The 20,953-nt window shown below is 44.5% G+C and overlaps 1 protein-coding gene across 2 annotated transcripts; it reads right to left on the bottom strand.

The window, feature by feature from the left end:
- Window positions 1-5,315: 5,315 nt before the first annotated feature.
- RAB35 (RAB35, member RAS oncogene family) lies at window positions 5,316-20,014 on the bottom strand. 2 transcript variants are annotated; one of them, XR_013957938.1, is made up of 7 exons: window positions 19,905-20,002; window positions 16,053-16,103; window positions 15,190-15,313; window positions 8,292-8,416; window positions 8,074-8,198; window positions 7,303-7,616; window positions 5,316-6,460 (listed from the first exon to the last, which is right to left on the bottom strand). XR_013957938.1 is itself a non-coding variant. In XM_080628704.1 (6 exons), exons 1-6 carry the CDS (start codon window positions 19,954-19,956, stop codon window positions 7,488-7,490), a joined length of 606 nt encoding a protein of 201 aa, XP_080484830.1. In that variant the 5' UTR covers window positions 19,957-20,014; the 3' UTR covers window positions 5,316-7,487. The 2 variants fall into 2 exon arrangements, 1 of the variants encoding a protein (XP_080484830.1); XM_080628704.1 differs by having other exon boundaries at window positions 5,316-7,616; window positions 19,905-20,014.
- Window positions 20,015-20,953: the final 939 nt, after the last annotated feature.

Genomic DNA, 20,953 nt, shown 5'->3' with positions numbered 1-20,953 from the left:
GAAAAAGAGAAACCTCTCCAACGATTCCTGCTTCCAGATGGGGAGTGGGGCAGCTGCCCAGCTTGCTGCTGGACCCAACTCTGATCCACCAAGTAAAAAAGAAGGGGGCAAAGGAGTTAACCGTTGAGACTCTGCACTATTTACACCGCACCTGGTCTGAACCAAATGTTTACATGAATTGGAGATTAGCAAATTGACAATGTGATGCTAATAGAGAGACACTTTTCTTTAAGTGAAGTGATATACTTCAGGGTATATTGTAGGCGCTTTGACACAGTCCAGTTTCTGCTGTGAAGAATAATCTGATTGTCTTAAAAGCATTCTCATGCTGGAGAAGGAAATAAGCAGCCCCAAGACAAAGCAGCACAGGGACTGAGAACTGCTGTGGCAGCGAGCACAGAGGGAAGAAGAGGGTTGAATGCAAGGGGAGAGGGGAGTCACACTTGTACCACCCTCTGGTCCTGGCAGCTGTGATATCCTTCATCCATTCCACCACGACTGGAGTTGCTCTGGCCCCAGCATTCCCATGTTTTGACAAGTGTAGCTTTCTCCATGGTGGAAGTTGAGTCCTCATTGAATATCCTGTCACCTCCCCTGCAGCTCTGCGTAGCTGTCCCCCACCTCGCTGGGAATCCAGGCTCCTCGCAGATCAGGGCAGTTGTAAGATTGCTGATGTTACTGTCTTTTCTAGCTCCCTCCTCTTAACAGAGATGAGAGTTGCAGAGTCTGTAGCTACACAGAATGTTAAGGATTTCTTCCCAGACTGACTATCTACAATGAATTACAGACTGGATGAAAGTTGTGGAAGCTCAGTCCTGGGGCACCTATTGTCCCTCCAATGGCCAAAGTTAGGTGTGGAGCTTCAGCAAGTCACACACCTTTTCCCAAAGCCATGTACACCTCCTAGTCAGAGTAGGAAACCTGTTATTTTAATTGGAAAGCCCAAAAAAGCCTAAGTCACTGAAAGCCTACCCATAATGATATCAGTAGGTCTTTGTTGCTGGGCTGGCAGACTTGATCCTCAAGAAGGCACGCAGGCATCTCCTTTAACTGAAGCCAAGGGCCATGAGGGCACCTACAAAGCTCTGGAAAGCCTGCAGCTTCCTCTGCTCCATGCACTAACATTAGCTATGGCCTGACAAAAATGATGGGTATCTGTCCTTGCCTGTGGGTCATTTACTACTCAGTCCTTCGGTGAGCAGGCAGCCAAATCTCCTGTTGAAGGTGATCAGAGCCTGCTTTGCTGTCAGCATAACTTGATCAACAAGAAGGAATGTAGCTTATTTGGTGTATGCATACAATGGTGCTGGAAATCCTGCAATACTTTAGTAGAAACCTTCCCTATGCACTGGATGGGCACCCTACAGCTCTGCTCTGTAACATAGTCTACCATCATAAACCAGCAAGGAGTGCTGGCCTAAGCTCAGAGACATCCTGCTGCAGTCATCCAGTTCTCACACACTCTCCCAGCTCACTATACCCACAGGCCCATTTGTTTCCCTGTTGCTTTAAAGAGGCTGCCACCTACACTGTCCCATAGGAGATGGAGCTCAGTACACATTCAGCTCTGCCCTGCTCAGCAACTTAGGTGCTAAAACACCATCCTACAGGGAGCTGCTATCCCTGCTCACTACTTACAGCAACAAGCTTTCTGCTAGAATTAGGTATCAAACACCTTCTTCTAAGAAGCAGGTAAGAGGTTGGTGGCTTGGGGTTTTTTTTCTTATTATTTTTATTCAACTTTTCTATGGGATAGAACGTTCATTATACCTCAGTACAAATATCCTTTCTGCCTACAAAGATTTGAGCATTGCCGTATTTCCTTGTTAGCATGAAACTACCACATTGGTATGAAATCATCGTGCACTAAGGTAGCTCCATGTTGCAAGGAGCAGAGTACTTTTTGGGACTGAAAATGATGGTAAAAAGCCGAGTGGTAAAACTCCTTTACTTGAAAGCAATGAAACCTGGATTGCAGATTGTGCTCCAGGAAAGACTTAGCAAAGCACCACCAATACAGCTTGCTGCTTACAGGAAAAGGAATTTGGAGTCTCACAAGCAGGGAAGGAAAAGGAATCTTAGCTTCTCCTTGAGCAATGCTCAGCTGTTGAGTATCTGCTCATGTCTCCTTGTGCAAGTGATGGAAAGGGATCTAGTGCAGTGCCAAGCGTGCTCGCAGGATGGCAAGTCCTCATCCTCCCATCTTACCTATGTTGTGAGGCTCGATAAGGCAGAGACACGAGGCACACACTCAGCATCTGCTGCTGTCAGGACTCAAGCTATGCCCGTGTGCATTAACATAAAGCTTTGATACCTGCAAAGTCAGGCGTGGGTTCCTGGATGCCAGCGATGCCTGTGAACAGTTGTCTTACACACTGCTTGATGCTCTGCTTACTGTGGGAGACCATCTTCTTTCTGCTGTCAGTTGTCATTTCCCAGGCCCCAGCAGCTCTCTTCAGGCCACATGCCCAGCAGCCATGTGGGACTCTACCCCCATGAGGATGTACTACGTATGTATGCAATCCTAAGGCAAAGGCCTTATGTTATCCCATGAAGATGCAGTAATGAGATGAAGAAAGGTGCCTTCTGCTACATGTTTGCTGAAAGTGACTCATTCAGTTGCAGGGGTAGGCAAGTGAAATGCACAGCATATCTCTTCATTTAAGGAGGAACCTACCTTAATCCCATTGCAGTTTTATTTATTTAATAACAGTGATGGAAGAGATTGCAAGAGGAAAGTCAGCATGTTCTAAGGTGCCAGTTAGGTATGGTTTCTTAAAACTAGCCCCTTAACCCTGAAGACTTAGTTGCACTACTAAACCCAGAAATACAAGAGAATTGGGTTTAATGAACTGGACAACACACCAAAGGAGACCTCCTTGTGCTGAGCTGCTACTCGACAGGAACAAAAACTGCCTTAACACAGCAGCTAGGTTTTGTTGTTCTGTCTTCAAAAACTTCATCAGTGCAGTCCTTCACGTTCTCATTTGAAATGTTGTGTTTTAACAAGGTCCTGACTATTTCACTCATCTACATCCTGTCACAGCCAGGAGTATGGGATCATCCTTGCAAGCGTTGGGTTAGAAGACATGCCACGCATGATACTTGATACTTCCAGGCCACATGTGGCATAAAGAAAACGTAAGCCCCACTGAATGAGACGGAGGAAGCACATCAATCCAGCAGGTACTCAAAATCCCAAAGTAGATTAAGAAGTGGGATCAGCAGGATACAACACTCAGCCTTGCTTTTCAGATAATTGTTAATAAAACAGTAGTGCTGCACAGTCACTGTTCAAATACTGCACAGAGAAGAGATGCTGCTGAGATTAAGGTTAGAAAGAACTTTTCCCACAGTGAAGTAACAGGTTGACTGTTTGGGCAAATGTTTATGACAATGGCCCAAGGGAAAAGGGATCCATTTTCCTTTAGTAAACTCTGCAAGGGGAGCAACTGTACACAAGAAACAAGTAAGTGTAAATGAAAGGCAAGTCACTAGCACTTTATCTTAATACAAACTTAGATCAGCAACTTGCCCTCGAGATGAAAACAGATCAATTAATGACAACAGAATAATTTTGCACAGAGAAGCAACAAGGGAGGTTACAGTCAGTGCTGCATGCACAAGGACTTGATAGCTGTAAACACTTGTCCTACTTAGAATGGTGAATGCCAGCTATGCCTTTACACCAGGCAAACTCTCTACTCCCCACTCAACTATAAAAAGCAAGATTGTTTTAACCAAAAAGCCAAGAAAGGAAGTGTCTGGGTGCTGCAGCAATGATTCCCTTCGAATAAGAGGGAAAAAGCACACAGCAGGGACAAGCAGAAAGAATGTATCTATAGATATGTACATAAATCACAGTGCTGTAATTTTTGTATGTAGCAGTAATGTAAATACATGTATGGTTTTTATAAGATACATATTATAAAAATCTATAAAGGCATATTTTTAGTAAAAACAATGCTCTACTTCTTTTGTAAATAGTTCTCTTCAGAATAAAACTGATCATTTATACGATACCGTCTCAGCTCTTGAGTCACTGCTTATCATCCCTAGCTGCAGAACAAGCTCACTTTCTGAACTGCCATCTTAACACCCAACAGCATCTTCAGTTCAGCAGCAGCCCAGGAAATTCAGCCACGAGAAGCACTTGCTTGTGTTTAGAAGAGAACAGTCCTGGAAGAAAAGCATTTGAAACATTTACATCTCCTGCCACACAGCAAAATAGAAAGGTGAGCTTGTAAATCTTCACATTCCAGCCATTTGTACCATTTACTGGCCTTATACAAAGGGATATTCAGACTTTTAATGGGTTTAGCCACAAAACACAGACGGACAATGAAACCCCTCCAGCTTCCACCAGCTGCAGTTCAGACCACCTACACCTCCTCCTCAGGATCCCCCTCAACACAGTCATACCAGAACAGCACGAACAGAAGAAAAGGCACTCTCCATGGCACATCTCCATCACGCTTCTCCAGGAGGGAGAACTTGCCTTCAGGAGCCTGCTTGCACATCGAGGGGTGGGCAGGGGTAAGCAAGTGCTAAAAGGGCAATGAGCACAGCAATGGCTGCATGGTTCCTACACAGAAACACGTTAATTCCCTGGGAAACAAGGACAGACTCCACCAAATCAACCTGGGGTCAGACCCCTGCTGCCTTGCAGAAGCTTTCAAAGCTCACTCAACACATCTTGAACAGAAAGACAAAAGATTCTAGCAAAATCATGAGCATCTCACACCGAAATACGGTTACCAGTTCCAGCTTACTGTTTCATTCACATCTCAAACTAGAACAGCAACGAAACGTCTGAAAGCATGAATTGTGGATTTGCCAATGCCCCCCTCCCAGGTAAAAAACCCTCTACACACAAGCCAAAGAGCTCACCCCTGGCTTGCCACGCTGCACCTCCAGATGCTGGACAGCAGAGGAAACAGAGCCTCGAAAAAGATTTGGCAGCTTGTAACCTTTATTTTTAGTTTTTTAAAATTATTTAAAAAGCATAATTAGAAACTTTCATTACAGAAATAATCCTAGCAAACCAGTTAGACATTCCATTGCTCAACAGTTAGGAAACTTCACATCAGCACCACTAGAGACACAGTCCCCACCCCTTCCAAGTGAATCCTCAGTGGAGAGCAGAGGTAACTGCTCCTCTACAGCCACCTCGAGGGAAGATGAAAACCAAATAAATCCCACTTTAAGCCAGGAAGTTGGACACCTGGATTGGCAAAGTTCAAACTGTGGCCGCACAGACCTGGACTCAAAGAGGACCAATCTTTCCATATAAAAGAACACGCCAGGCTTGGGTGCACCATTTCCTCATTTTATTGCATCATTTCCAGTAAATTCAGACATTTTCTTTATTTCTGCCTATATGAAGTTACTCCCTCCTAGATCTGCACACACACTACCATGAGTCCCAGAGTAATGCAGCTGGGCCCTTTAATCTGAAAGGGGTAACCATCACAGGACAGCTTCATCTCAACAGGAAGGCCTTGAGGACTGACCCAGCTCCTCCCTTGGGCACACACCACATTCGACGCCAGAGAGCAGACAGGATGGACTGGTGTAACTGCAGCCACCACCTTCCACAGCTGCCCAAGTCTTACCATTATCAGAGCTCACACAAGCAATACATCCTAGCTCGTTCTTATTCTTGGGTTACCAACAAAAGATATGTGAAGAAAAGAGATGGGTGAAGGCAGCTGGATACATACTTCCAGCACCTGAACTGATTAAAACCCCCATGTGTTACACATTCATTGTTTGCATTTTTAAAAAGTCTTTAAAGTGATTGATTGTGATGTGATTGTATGATCAGGGCTCTTACCACAACCCATAAAATCTAAAACAATGCAGGCAAAGTAAGTGACTTAAAATTTAGCCTCTCCTGGGGAAGGGGGAGGAAGGGAGAGAAGTGGGCTGACTCAAAGCTCATGGACACTGGTGAATCACATCCTACCAAACCAAGGCCAGCGATTCCATAGGGCCACTTACTGAGAAACTGAGTACGTCCACCTTCAAAGGCCTTAAAGGAAGTCATACCTTCCATGTCTTTTAGTAATTTTCAGGAAAAAACCCCAACCTTTTATTATTATTTAGGCAATTATTCAGGTGCTGAGCATGTACTTCAAGCCCAACATTTGATATTTTAGTTACACGCACACACACTCTCCACCTTGAACTACATCTACTCAGGCTGATGAATTGAGCCCTTGTTTTCCCAGAAAGGCCAGCAAGGGCCAGGAAAACGTTGCTGAGCATAGGGAGACCAGTTTGTTTCCAAGGGTGATCCTCCACCACCACATAACCCAAGCAAGCAAACTTTCTATTTCCTTACATTTAAACAGCAGTCCTCCTTTCTGACAGAAGAATCCTGGGAATGATCCTGCAGCAGCTTTCGTGTTCAGAAATAAATCCAGAACAGCTGGATTTATTTTCATGCCTCTTCTCTCTAAAAAACAAAAGCTTTGCCACCAAAATTCGCATTCCAGTCCGGATTGCCTATTTGTGGACAGGGCAATGAGGAGAAGTTTGGCGGTTTTTTGGCAGAATCACATGGGTTTGTTGTTCTCAAAAGAAATGGACCCTCACTTACACCCTGGCAAACCAGAAGCAGAGGTCAAAAGAGTTAAACTTTGCTTTAAAAATAAAAATAAAAAACAAAACAAGTTTTATCCAAATAACTCCCACTCCTGCAGGTCAGTTTGGTTTTCAGTATCTTGATACAAACTAAAGGAGAGCACAGGTACAGCTGGGCTGCAGCACAAGAAGGTGAAACCCAAGGACCCAGCCGCAAACCTGGATCATGGCAAACTGAAATTCAAGGCCCCAGCAGCAGCACCAGCTGCCAGCCCAGGGGCTGGTGAAGTGAAACCCCAGGCTCCAGCAGCAACACCTGCAATCCTGGTACCTAGAAAAACAAAGCCTGAGCCCCAGTAAAAGCCTGGAGCTCCAGGTGAAGCCACAGGCCCCAGGGGCACCAGTCGCCAGCCTGGAACCCAACAGAAAGGAAAGCCAGAGGCCCCAGGAAGCAGTTGCTGCCAGCCTGGGGCCAACTCGAATTAAGAACTTTGTACTATTTCTTTAAAAAGATGCACTCTGCAGTCCATGATTGGTTGACATTAAGAAGGCAGAAGCCAAAGCGACAACAGGGAGGCAAGGCTGGTTAAAGCAATATACATTATATACAAACTCTTGGGTTAATTAGTCCACTTGGTAGGCAACGTCCTTCTTGTCTACAAGGCGCACTGGAATGAGCAGGGGAGGAGAGGGGGGCAAGATTCCATCCGATACCTTCTTGGCACTGCAGTGGTAAGGTGCCAGCGCCTCTTGATAGAAAACATGGAGAAAAAATAATCTTTAAATAACGGCACAAAGCTAAGAGAGTCCTCCCAAAGCCTGCCCCAGTGGAATTGCCCGAGTCTAGCTGGAGGGGCTGATCTGTCTGACAGCAGAGTCTCTGCAGCAGGGAAAGGGCATTAGCAGCACCGCTTCTTCCTTTTACTGTTCTTCGTTAGCTTCACCACATCATTCTGTTGCTGCTGTTGCTGCTTTGCTAGGTTTTCTTTCTTTGCCCGCAGGACTAGCTCCGTAATGCAGTTAAACATCTGCAAGAGAAAACAAGCAAGTTCAGATCAGCCAGGAATTCAGGCAAGCCCAGGAACTATGGGCCATCTGGAAATCCAGTACCAGCTCCCAAGCTAAATCAGAAACACCTTTCCTAAATGAGTAAATAAAACCAGGTCAGTTTGGCAACTGAGGCCAGGAGTGAAGATTGGGCAGTCCCATCTCCTAGCAGCATTCTCCCTAGTGACAAGTCTTTCTTGAGTCCACATCTAATATGTTAGCATTGTAAAGCTAGTGAAAATGCAATGTGGGCTCCTTCATTTCACTTCCTGGACTCTTCTAAACACACCTGGAAGTCTCTTTTTCACGTTACCTACTCGCTTGCAACTTGTACAAAGCATTTTCTTTCTTCCTCAACAGGAAGAATGTAATTCTTACTTTTTTCCAAACCAATATCCCCATATAGTCTTATCTATATTCTTCTACACATTATATTACCTCTTCCACATTAATATTTTCTTTGGCGCTGGTCTCAAACAATTGGATCTCCATCTGCCCAGCAAATTTATAGGCATCTTCTGTTTCTACCACTTTTCGCTCTGGGTCATCATTCTTATTCCCCACTAAAAAAGCAAAGGAAAAGGAAAAAAGTCAGTTTGGTACTTTAGCAGGCCAGCCCACTATAGAAGATATTGTAACTCTGATTAGAAGCTCACCTAGTATCCGGCAGACATCATCACAGTTCTGATTGATTTCATGCAACCACCGTTTTACATTCACGAAAGATTCTGCACTTGTTACATCGTAGACAACAATGACCCCATGTGTTCCTCTGTAATACCTGTGGAGCCCGAGAAGACAACAAACATTAACTCAAGCTACGTATCACCTCAGCTCTTTCTCTTTCATTTAGCTTCTACAAGATTCACAACAAATCCCCAAGTTACTGCAATCTAGTGCCCCCATTTTCTTTCCACTGGGAGTCACTTGGTTTACAACACACTATTCCTCTAAACCTACAGAGTTCCCTGTTCATTTAGACTATACAAGTAGGCTTTGAAGTCCAAAGATTGCTGTTTACTTCCTTGTTCAGCCTGTCAAGACCTTCAAAGATTAATACTGTCTTTCAGCTACATGAGGAAAAGGTAGTGGGGTGCCCCCAGTACATCCTTGGAACCGGCTGCGATGTGAACCTTCACATTGTACATGCCACATCAAGGTTTTGCAGTCATTCTGTTGTCTGTGAAAGATCATTTACAGACTAAGGTTTCAGCAGATCTCCAAATATACCCAACCCTCAGTCATAGTTCTCTTGAGCTCACAAAAAATTCTCTCTTATTGAGCGACTGTGTTCTGATCGCACCTTCCTACTCAACAGATCAACTCCATATGTGCATCCCATGCGCTCTGCTACCTTTAGCCATTAAAAATAAGCTTCATTTTGGTTTATTCCCATTAGTCTTGGGCAACCAGCACCTTTAAATGATGATGAACAATTCTGACACGCAAGAAAAGTAATCTGAATTCAAGTTCCAACATTATCACCTGCATGAACCAACTAAAGGCACAATATCCGCACCACAAGAATGCTATATAAAACCAGCAACCTCCACCTTCTCAGTTTTCAGCCACATTCACCACAGGTATTCTCCCCATTGCAAATTAAGCAGCTTTGATCAAAATAAAAAAGTAATTTAAACCATTGACAGTGAGGTCTTCACCAGCACCCAGTTTTTATATTTGGTGTATCTTTATACTTTCCTTTTCATGCCCTAAAAATCATAAAGATTTTTAGGAAAACAAGTTCCAGAACTCAGCATACCAAAATTGAGGCTTTTCCCTTAAATTGTGACAGCCTTTCTAGATCTTGATCTCTTCCAGCAAGCACCTCTTGCAGCACTCTTCCTTCCCCTGCACTTTAGAGATGTCCACTGTGACTACTCTGGTTCTCTTCGATAAATTATTCCAACTCAGCAAGGACACCTTTGAGCTTCAAAACCTTCTAATCTAATCCAAACGTACTGCCTGTCAGATCTCAGGTCTTCGGCTTGCTTCTGCTACCAACACACTTGAGCCAGTCCCTCTCTCTTCCTCACCCTCCTCTCATCATCCCTTCTCTAGCAGAAGCCACTCGTCTGTATCAACCATCAAGACAAAACTTCCACAGACAGACATAAACCACACACAGAGTGCACTCATCTCTCCCACCCCTTTCCTCTCATCACCACTTTGCAGTGACAATCACTGGGTATCAAATACTCCTCTATCATATGATACATATTCTATGGAAATAGGAGAGCCTGCTCCTACTGCTCATCTGGGCACTTTCAGATGACAGTCAAATAATTCTTCCATGCATGTTCTACCAGTAATTTATGCTGTACATTCACTTCCCTTGGCAAGAATGAACTCAGATAAGAATTACTTATTCCCAGCCCATCAGAGATCCTGTACTTTCAAATATTCTTGTCATAGAATCACAGACTGGTTTGGGTTGCAAAGGACCTTAAGATCATCTAATTCTACCCCCTGCCACAGGCAGGGACACCTTCCACTAGTTTATTCACAATCAGGTTCTTTAAGAGCTTTAAAACTTGTTACAGCACTGCATTTGTGCTTTGTTAAAAGCTCAACTTTATTTCGTAACTTAGATCACTTACAGCAAAAAATATTCCATAGCCTGAATCCACACGGTGCCAAAATAACCCATTTTCTTCTGCCACTAACACGCACTGCACACCATTTTGGATGAGATACTGCTCTGTGCAATGGCATCAGAAAGGGAAAGCTCTCCAACCCTACCAACACACCCAATTTTTCTACATCTGCACAATAAACCAATTACCTTCAAACTCTTCCATATCACCTAATAGTCTTTCAATTCAGCAACCCTCAGGCTGACCTACCACTTCCTACCTAACACTGAGCATTACATTTGCAAAGACAACACTCAGCCTTTAGAGAAACGCAGTGGTACAGCTACACCTACGCAGAGCTGCTTCATTCTGCTGTGCGCACCATAAAACCATGCCTGGTACCCCAGTCATCCAAACCAGAGGACCCAACGGAGCATCCTGCTGCTCCTACCTTGCCCACGCACCTAGATTTTCTTCTAAGCAAAGCATATGATGTCAGGGAGTAGAATAACATTCACCGTGTACATACAGATCCCACTCCTGACATGTCGTCAGCACAGTCGTCGCTTGCTTCTAGGGATGAGGACTGTGGGCTGGACCATGCAGCACAGACCACTATGGCATTCAAAACTCTGCAGGAGCTGGGAGCTCCTGCCACAAAGCACTAATAGTGCCAACCACCTCAGGAGAAATATCCTCCTTTGTGCAAGACAGCAACCCCTGCATCCTGCTGAGTTCCTATCAGCATACACTGCTTCTATTTTTGGAAGGGAAAATTGTCTGGCACATCGGTCTAGAAAGGTTGCCAACCCCTCATCTATACTAAAATGTCATTTTCTCCATTGGCTGACATTACCTTTTAGCAGCACAAGAGATAAGACCATGAATACTTTTTATTCTTTGACTCTTACGCCCCAAAATACACATTTTTCTTAAGAAGCTACTCATGCTATTTTCAATCACTTGTTAGATACAGCCTTGTGTCCTAGAAAACATTTCAGGCTTAACAAGTACACCAAAGATTCTCCAACCCCAAGTGCAGGACAGTATTAGAAAACAAAGTCTTATCTATCCTACCCCCTACTTCCAATTTCAGAATGATGCAGTGCAGAATTGCTTTTATAACAAGTTGTAGGCTTTGGCGAGTAGAGAACAGATGGGGCTTTTGGCATTCAGGGAGGAGTAGGTGTAAATTTTGTGCTTTTGGCAACCAAGAGGTAGTTGAGGCTTTGACACTAGGGAAGGCATGCCTTATCTTCATTTTAGGGAAGATGGAGACCACAAAAATGAAAGCACAAGAGAAATTAAGTTCTCAGTCCCAACCTCCCAACCCATTCCTCTCCCCCAAAAAAAACACAACCCTTCAGAAGCAACAGAACAATTATTCTTGCTTAGAGTGAACATGAAAGCATCCCACTGAGGTGGAAGATAACCAGACCTGACCTGTATATGCCCTTGGATGCTTGGTAGTAGTCAACTATCTTCCATATGGTTGGAAAAAATTACCTAGATCTAAAGGGTTTACATTTAGCTTTGGTGTGGAAAAGGCTTAAAAATGCTAACATTTAAATGGAAATACACACCCGAGTTGTTTATTCTACCTATAGAGTTATATTTAAAGAAGCTTAATGACATAAGCTTACTGCCTTTGAAACATTACCCACTAATACTGCAGACTTGATACCAGAAAAGCTCCAGAACCAGCTAACCAAACTCATGGTGTCCTTCAGCCATTTGTGTTCTTCTTCACATCCCTCTGCAGACTGCCTTTCCAAGCAGAAGGGAACACTCTGCCACTCATTGTGGTACTTCCTACTATCAGATACCAGTAAGAAAGTTCTCAGATATCCTCTAGTAAATACTTCCCCAGATTAGCATCTGAAGTTATAATAACCGGTTTCACGAAGCACGACAGTAGATAAGTCAGAGCATTATTGAGCCAGAGTATTACTGACTGCATCAGTTCAGTAGGGCCCATACATTTCTTTTATGGAAAAATAAACATAACTGGCCAATGTGAAAGATAGGTCACTCCTTTAATCCAGCATCTTCGCTAGTATTTAACTAGTTTGTGGTATATATGGTTCTTTGGGTTTCATTCATCTAGAATTCTAACCAATCCTACAGACTTCTAATATGTTTTCACACTCATCCTCTTTCTTCCAGGTTTCTGGAAGCACATCTATTGTCACAGGCCAGTTGTTTAGTCTTTCGCACCCTCATACCTGCTGCAAAAGACACAGCAATTCTATCATTGCAAAAAGTTTATCCCTCTCTTGGACATGCCATTGCACACAAACACATGGCAGAAGGCCCCTCTGCTATCACTATTCACCCTGTGCCAGCATCTGACAGCTATTACGTAACGCCTGTATCATAAAACCACAGTCCTGAATCAGGACAAAGCAGTCCTACAAGAGCAAATCAAGTACAGGAACTGGTTGCTCATGCATCTGAAGTGTTCCTGCTAATACATCTGAATCCTGCCATGCCACATCCCTGGTGAATTTAAATGAAATTCAGAGTTTGGATGATGTTTCATGACAACCAAATTCGCACAACTTGGCCTCTCCTCCCACTAGGCACCAGCTATCCCAGTATTTCCACATTAAATAGACAGTAAAAACCAGCTGCTTTTACATTTCCCAATCCGAAATTCTGATCTAGTTCAGTTTTCTTGAACTTGTATAGAATACTTCAGATCAACTTGATTTCTGTTTTATTCTGGTTTTCAGCTCCTGTAGCTGCAGTCAAGTAAAATCAAAATAGAACAACCGTAATGTTTCCCAATTTTCCACTATTAACTCCTACCACCTCTCCCATTTTGCAGTTCTAGGTCTATACAGCGGTACTTCCAACCTATTACTATTATTACCAGATGAGCTCTAATTTCAGGTTTGCTTGCCAGGCTTGGCTCAACATCAATCTGAAATCTACCTTTAACCGTAAAGGCACTTCCGGGCCTATAGTAATACTGTAGGAACACCTTTTTATATCCTTTACCTCAATTTAAACCTCAATCTAGTCAAGGACTAGACAAAGACTACCACACTGTTGACAGCACACTCATACTCCACCCATGATTTGGTAGCCAAGCCCTTTCGTAAGTACTAGCATGGTAACTTGATTTGCCACTCAGTTTGGGATAAGAAAATCAGTTACAGAGTTACTTTGCCAATGAAGAAAAAGTAGAACCATTTCTAAAATTCAGATGTTATTATCTCCTGGTTGATACGTTTGGGTCTCTGGACCTCCTGAATAGTATCAGTGAATGCTAGACAGTCACAACTAGCTGAGCTAGCAGCAAGAGGAGCCCTCAAAACAGCATAACCAGCGTTCCCCAAGTGTTTTCCTCAATGCTTCAAATGCACTCCGACACAGGAACTTCTTTGCTTAAAGCTGAACAAAGTTCAAATCTTTCCTTCCTCACCACTGAAGATTCTGTAACCACCTCATCAGAGTTACAGCAGGAAAACTGGGGCTTCCACTTCCCCAGGAGTAAAATATCCCTCAATTTGTTAAAAAGCTATGCAAAAGAAAGTAGTAGCAGAGTTCAAATGGGTCATGGCACAAACACCTTCAAACCAGTTCAGCTCACCTAATCAAAGAATTAAACGAAACACTACACAAATTCTAATCTGCAGCTATTCCCATTCACCTCCTTTCCTGGTATTCCCTGTTCAGTGCTGGATACCATGGCTTTCTAAACCAGCTGGCATCAGCCCCACAAACCAACGCTCATTAACGCAGCTCTGAGTGGCGTCAGGGAATCTGAAAACAGGAAGGCCATGTGCTGACTCAGCAGTAATTGGGGCACTCTGTGACTAGCCCATGCACACAGCTGATGGGGGCCACAGTGCTGCACTGCTGCCTCCCCCTCACCACTTCCTGCCCCACACTGCCTGCAGCGCCGAAACAAGAAGTGATGTCACACACAGGAACCCTACAAGAGGCAACCAAGGTTTTTCAAGCCAAACACTTAAGAAACAATGGAAGCAACCCAGTAATATCCGTATAGAAGAGCAGAGGAAAGGGGCGGTGCACACACCAGGTTCAATTTTGCCAGTTCTAGCTGGTCAGATGTAACACAGATGCAGCCAATCTCATGATTCTTATGCCTAAGTTAACCAATGCATCAGCTGAAAACAATCCTCCTCTCAAATAAGAACCAAAAGAGAAGTCAGTCATGAAAGACCAAGTGAAACACCCAGGTCTTTCAAGAATTATTATTTTTGTTAATAAAGGAAACAAAGATCCATTTCCAAGTGTATTTCTTCCTCTTTCCCTAGTTTCACGGTGAGCAGTCCCACCTTTAATGCAATCAGTTTACAAACACACTTTATTCTCAGTTCCCAGGGTTGCAGCTCTGGGTGTGGTTTCTCCAGGAACAGGAAAAGCTGTGCACACGCTGTTCAAAAGGACAATGAGAATGAAACTGAACTCGAACCAAGGAAAAGGTTAACTTCATGTGGGCATCTACTTCAACAGAACTCCACACAAAGAGTCCTAAAAGACTATGCATCTGTCCTAAGAGAAAACTAAATATTGGAAATACTATTCTTCAACCTCAAAATTATTCATTAGTTATACAACACTGACAGACGGTTTGCACTCCGTACTTGTGCAATATGTTCAATCAAAGGATGACCTTCTCGGACAGGCTTCAGAAACAAATTTTCTACTATATACAGAACAGTGAAATAACTCCAGTTCTACCATTTGGAAAGTAACAGCAGAGGAATAAGACAAAGCCATCATGGAAATGCACAGAAAAATGAGGAAATCTGAAATCCCAGTTTCAAACCTAGACATATCATCACCACCACTCATGGTTCTAAAATAGCTGAGAGAAGTTCCACTGTACAGACCACAAAGCTGTCACTAACTAATCAACTGCAACGTTAAATATCTAAACTGTAACTCTGAACTGCAAGATCCATGCATAAAGCTACATATCACAAAGCCCAGTTATACTCACGTTGATGTGATAGTCCGGAAGCGCTCTTGTCCAGCTGTGTCCCAAATCTGTAGCTTCACCTTCTCTCCATTGATTTCAACTGTCCGGATTTTAAAATCCACTCCAATTGTGGTAATGTAGCTGCCTGAAGGGAAAGCATGGCTAAGTGAGAACCTAACTCTTGTTTATTTTGGATGTCCCAAAGCACACTTCTGAACGCTATTTGGCAGTAGCTCTCACACTAGACAGCAGAACAAGGTTCCCCCTTATCTGCTTATCATTGAGAATGCTCAATCAGGTCATGCTGATCTGTGTATTTTTATCTGCAGCTAATACCTGTAACTTCTCCCACATCATGCTTAAAGTTTAAAACTTGGTGTTAAAAAATGAAATGATTCTTCTGTTGCATTGGTGGTCAAGAGTAAGCACCCAAATATCTCCAGAAATGGACAGCAACTATGGAAGTATTTCACTTGTGAAAACTGAGACAAATTTTTCTCTAAATGCTTCTACAATCATTGATTTTGAATAGAGTTTCCTCCCAGTTAGTTATGTCACAAATATAAGTTGTTTAGCCACAATAGTCAATCAATCTAAATACCCAATGTCCAATAGGAAGTCCGCACAGAATACAGCATAAGCTAAAAAAACTAAGCTATTTCTGGAACCATGTCAGTATTTAAATCCTGTAGGACTTGCAGTTCCAAGTGAAGATCAGACAGGATGGCCTGTATAGGCTTATACCAGAGAAACAAAGTTAGAAACATCATGTATTCCTAGTATAGCTATCAGTGGGTAAATGCAGAAGAACAACTCCTTGCCAGCCAGCAGTACTGGAGCAGACCTTGACCATCTCACTTAACTGAAGTAAACAAAACACTCACCTGAGAATGTATTATCTGCAAAACGCAACAGCAAACTGCTCTTGCCCACACCTACAACAAACAAAGACAGCAAGATCTTTGAATTCAGTCATCTTGGGTGTCAGAGAGCACAACAGCATTGCATTTTAACTCTAACTAGGCTATTTTCTCAGCAGATAATTTAGTACCATCCACCTGGACTATTCATCTCAGTACTCTCCCGGAAGGTTTGATCAAGCACACTGCAGTCACTCCGAGGCTTGGTATGCTTCTTGTAACAGTATGGACAGAGTTGTGTCCCCACCTTCCTCCACCCCTCAGCAAACTCAAACAGTAGCTTTTGAATTGTGGTCACTTCTAAGAGGTCATAAAAGAATGATAACTAAAGCAGTATAAGAATGATAACTAAAAACAATGATAACTAAATGAAAAGAATTATAACTGAATCAAGTTTACAATCAGTAGGCTTGTATTTGCTAAGGAAGATCCAAACCCAAGTATGTCCTACTAATGAACAAGCACTCAGAACATAGCTCTAAACTACTCCATTGAATTTCACATCATGCTTAACATCACTGCCTACCTCCCATTCATCATGCCGAGCTGAACAGCAGTGGAATTTGAACTACTTTTGACAACCAGACCAGGGTTTCATACTAGAAAGCTTATGTTATCACGGCCACAATTTAACATAAGCCTAAACCAAACAGAGGAGCTGGGAACCATTGTTCTGCATTGCCATCCAACACAGGCTTGTTCCACATCTAATGGGAAGGACAAATACCTTTTCTGAAGTTGTACCTTTTGACAAAGTGAAACAGTTCCCTAAGTGCTTTGAGTAGCACTTCATCCAGGTTTTCCTGAAATGATTGTCTGCACCCTGATCACAGCCTGTTGGAGGGAAGTATTTTTCACAGTGCTTCAGAGAAGAACCATAAAGAACTCATTCCTGCCCACCCAATCAAGAGGAATCTGGGTATCAGAATGCCTCAAAGTTGTTATCTCTGTATAACATCTCTACTGTTAATGTCCCTTCCTCTCCCTTCCCTCCCTCTTCCAAAAAAAGAAGTCTGCTATGGCATGAAAACAAAATTCAACTTCACCAGAGTGATTATCTATTAAATCTTTTCAGGTAAAAGCTGTTTAACTATTTTGATGATGTACAGCCTGCAAGCTTTTCTTAATAGAAGACATACACAAAGTCTAGTTCGCAGCTGCTGGCATCTGAAGATAGCTACCAGGAAAGAAAAAACAAACAACAAACTCAAAACATCTGCATGATTCCAGTAAGACAGGTCTCATTTGCAAAGAGTTCAAACCACCAGACATCTGGGGAGGCCATGCCCATTTCTCATTCAGTATTTCAGTGTCTTTTTAAACACCTTCAAAAAAGGAAAGAATGCTACTAAAAAATACCAAGTTAGAGCCTGCACACACTTAATACCTCTGAGCTCAAAAACAGCAGCAGAGCAGTGCCTGAACTTTAATGAAGCACTGGCTATTTAACAAGAGCTAAACCTCTGCAAAACACCAGCCAGCTAAGGCAAAATAATTTAAATGAAAAAAGGTTTCAGAAAGTACTACCTTTCTTGATCGAGCAGGACAACAGGACTGGCCTCCAGCTTAGTAAAAAGAAAGTAGACGCTGGAACCCACAGACTTGTCAGACCACACCACCTTTTTAAAACATCAGGCAACCTCCGGCTACACTGCAGAGCTGCATGGGCTGCACATGACCACTGCTTTGTCAGAGTGTCCATTGCTGCAGACGCTCTCTTGGTCTACACTGCTCTCAGCACTCAGGCATCTGGAGAAAAGAAACCTCCTCAACTCAGGAAGTTCTACATGCTCCCGATGACAAGGATCTCACTAAACAAACACTGCCTCTGATCCACACTGTTCACGCGCAGAGAAACCACACTCTTTGTGACCCTCCACCTCCTACACAGAGTTATTTGAAGATCTGAAAAGAGAAGGCTAGCAGGGCCTCTTTGCTTGTTGAAGACAGCAGACTGAAACAAAACAAAAGGCCTATTGACTTTGCACAATCAAAATTAAAAGCAAATTTCTGTGCCACACCGGTTTCTAAAGCCTCTATCTTACTGAATGGTAGAGTGAATTAAAACAGCACACTGAAAGCACAGATCATCTGTATTTATTTTTAAATCTATGATTTGGCACAACCTAGATCACCAGCAGCTTTTCAAGATGACCTGTTCTAAAAGCACACAAACCTACTACCCTCCTGACATATTTACATACAAGGGAAAGCAGATGAGACAGAATCTTCTTATCCAGTATCAGTCCACTTCCTATTGCAGAGAATAAACATCAATAAACAAAGCAAGTAAACTGCTTTGTGGAAACAGGGACAAAGCCTTCCTGTTGGGGTTAGCAAATACAAAAACAAAAAAGAAAAATCAATACTCAAAACTGCATAGTGAGATTTAATTACAACAACAGAAAACCACAGGCAAGCTGACAGTTCTCACTTCTTTCCTATCACTGGAAACACTATAGGGACTTCGCTCAAGAAAACTCAGCTGAGAAATGTCATTTAATTGTTTAAAATGAGAAGTCCTCATCAAAGTTTTCACCATCCTGTTTATCTTGCCTGAACAGTTTTGAAACTCATCAGCAAGCAGCAGAGTTACTGCTCTACTCAGAATGCAGCACTTGGCTTTAACGATCCATACGCTCCCAAAAGCGCAGAGTTTTAAGCTGTGGCCCCTTCTCCCTTTTTAGATCCCTTCATACAGACAGAGTTTAGCATAGAATAAAATATTTTTACATACAGCTAAAGCTTCTGGGGGTGACAACTGCCAAGATCATGCAACATTACACTTTCACCCCAGAGCCATGCCTCACTGCATGCCGGGACCTGCTGCCTTATGGACCACACCTCTATTATAAGAAGAGGGTGGATGCCATCTTCTCCAGTTTATGGAAATTAAGCTCTAAGCTGTTGCAGTGTTAGCAACACTGAACCAGACTGAAGGCAGGAATCTTCCCAGTCCCAATTCTTATGTATCTAGACTAAAGCACCAGACACAGGCTGAGTTCATAGACTACCCCTGCAGAAGTTTCTGAAACTGCTGCATGGGTGAATTGCCAAAAATCTACATAACTACCCCTTACCCACAACTGGTTTAGGTATTTGCATGCTATAGTAGAACTAGAAATACACAAAGCTACTGGCCCTAGAAGGATTTATTAAGAATAAATATCCCTGACAAACTGTAGAACTGAGATTTCACGTTGAAGCACAGAAAGAGCCATGAGCAATAATTAAGATAATAAAGAGTATCAAAACGTTGTAGTTGCCACACTGGAAACAATGGTTCCTAGGGCTGAGGAGCAGCCAGCCCTTCCCATCGATGCCTTGGACCGCCTGTCACAGGAGAAGGGAATTCCCTCCTCAGCCCAGCAAGAGATTAGCGGGCGCCCTCAAAACATGCGGCTGGCGAAGGCTGCTGCAAGCACCCACACGGGTGCTGCTCTTACTCGTACGTGCCTAATCTTCCTTTTCCTAACCCTAACCGAGCTATTTACCATAATATCCTGTGACAGCCAGTTCCGCAGGTTCATCAGATAACGCCTTACGAAGCCCAAGCAAACGCGCCCTCTCATTCAAAGCGGGGGGGAGAAGCCCCAGCGACCCACCCAGGCAGAGCCCATCGCCACCGACAGCACAACAGAGCCCCGCCACCGGAGAACCGGCCGCAATGGCCCCGCGGATGCCCCGCCATGACACCGCCCTCCCCGCACCGCCCGGCCCGGCCCCGCCGCCACCGCCCTCAGGCCCCTCACAGAGGCGAGGGGCGGCCAACCCCGCCAGCGGCCTACCCCCACCCCCGGGCCGCGCCGCGCTCACCGCTGTCGCCGATGATGAGCAGCTTGAAGAGGTGATCGTAGTCCCGGGCCATGGCCGGGGCGGCTGGCGCGGCCGCGGGCGGCGGGAGCAACCGGGGCTCGGGGGGGGGGGCCGGGGGGGCCGGCGGGCGCGGGCCGGATCCACTTCCCGCACAAACAGCCGGAACTGACAGCGCTGCCCCGCGCCTGCGCCGCGCCGACCGGGGCCGCCAGCTGCGCCGGCACGCTGCCGCGCATGCGCTGGGCCCCCGCGCAAGGCGCCTGCGCGGGAAGGGCCGTGGCACCCCTATAGTGCTCGCATCCCGCGTACAGGCGTGGCGGCCATGATGGAGCTGTGAGGGATGGGTCGTGCCGAAGCCGCCGCCCTCTCTCCCTCACTCCGCCGCACCGCGGCCCGTGCCCTGCTTTCCCTCAGCTGTCAGGCACACAGCGCTGTGTCCAGCTCCGCTCCCGCAGGCATTGGCATGAGGCCTGTAGACATAGCACCAGAGGCGTGAGGGAGCCCTGGCGCCTTCATGCACCGCCAGCCCCGCTGCTCGGCAGGTGCCGGGGCAGACGGCCTTGCCTGGGAACGTGTTTGGTTTCTTCAACAAGGTGCTTGTGCACCGAAGCATGAAGTCGCACAGCTACAAGGACAGTCACCATCAGAGCCCACCCTGCAGGTGACGAAGCCCATATGAAGTGCCCAGGGGTGTGTCATGGAGGCCTGGCAGTGCGGGGCAGTCTGGATTGCTTGAGGTTTGTGTGTGTTTATGGCTCAGAAAGGCCTTAACTCACACACAGCAGCTGCGCCTGCACCAAACACAGTCCAAGTTCACAGTTTCAAACAATTCTTAGCGTTGTCTAACACACAGAGCCCGAGTTACACAGATACTACACAAACTGCAAGACTGTGATCACTTGTGAGGTGATCTCCGCTTGTAGGTAGACACAGGGCACAATAAAAGTGCTGGTTTTCTCTTTGATGACGTTTCTACAAAAATGTTTGTTCTTACTGGTAGTTGAACACCTGAGATCAAACAGTGCAGGGGTTTGATGTAGAATATGTCT

Source organism: Psittacula echo (assembly GCF_963264785.1).
Source record: "Psittacula echo genome assembly, chromosome: 13".
Classification (NCBI taxonomy): Eukaryota; Metazoa; Chordata; class Aves; order Psittaciformes; family Psittacidae; genus Psittacula; species Psittacula echo.
The sequence above is the reverse complement of the archived record's forward strand: the minus strand, read 5'-3'. Positions and strand labels throughout refer to the sequence as shown.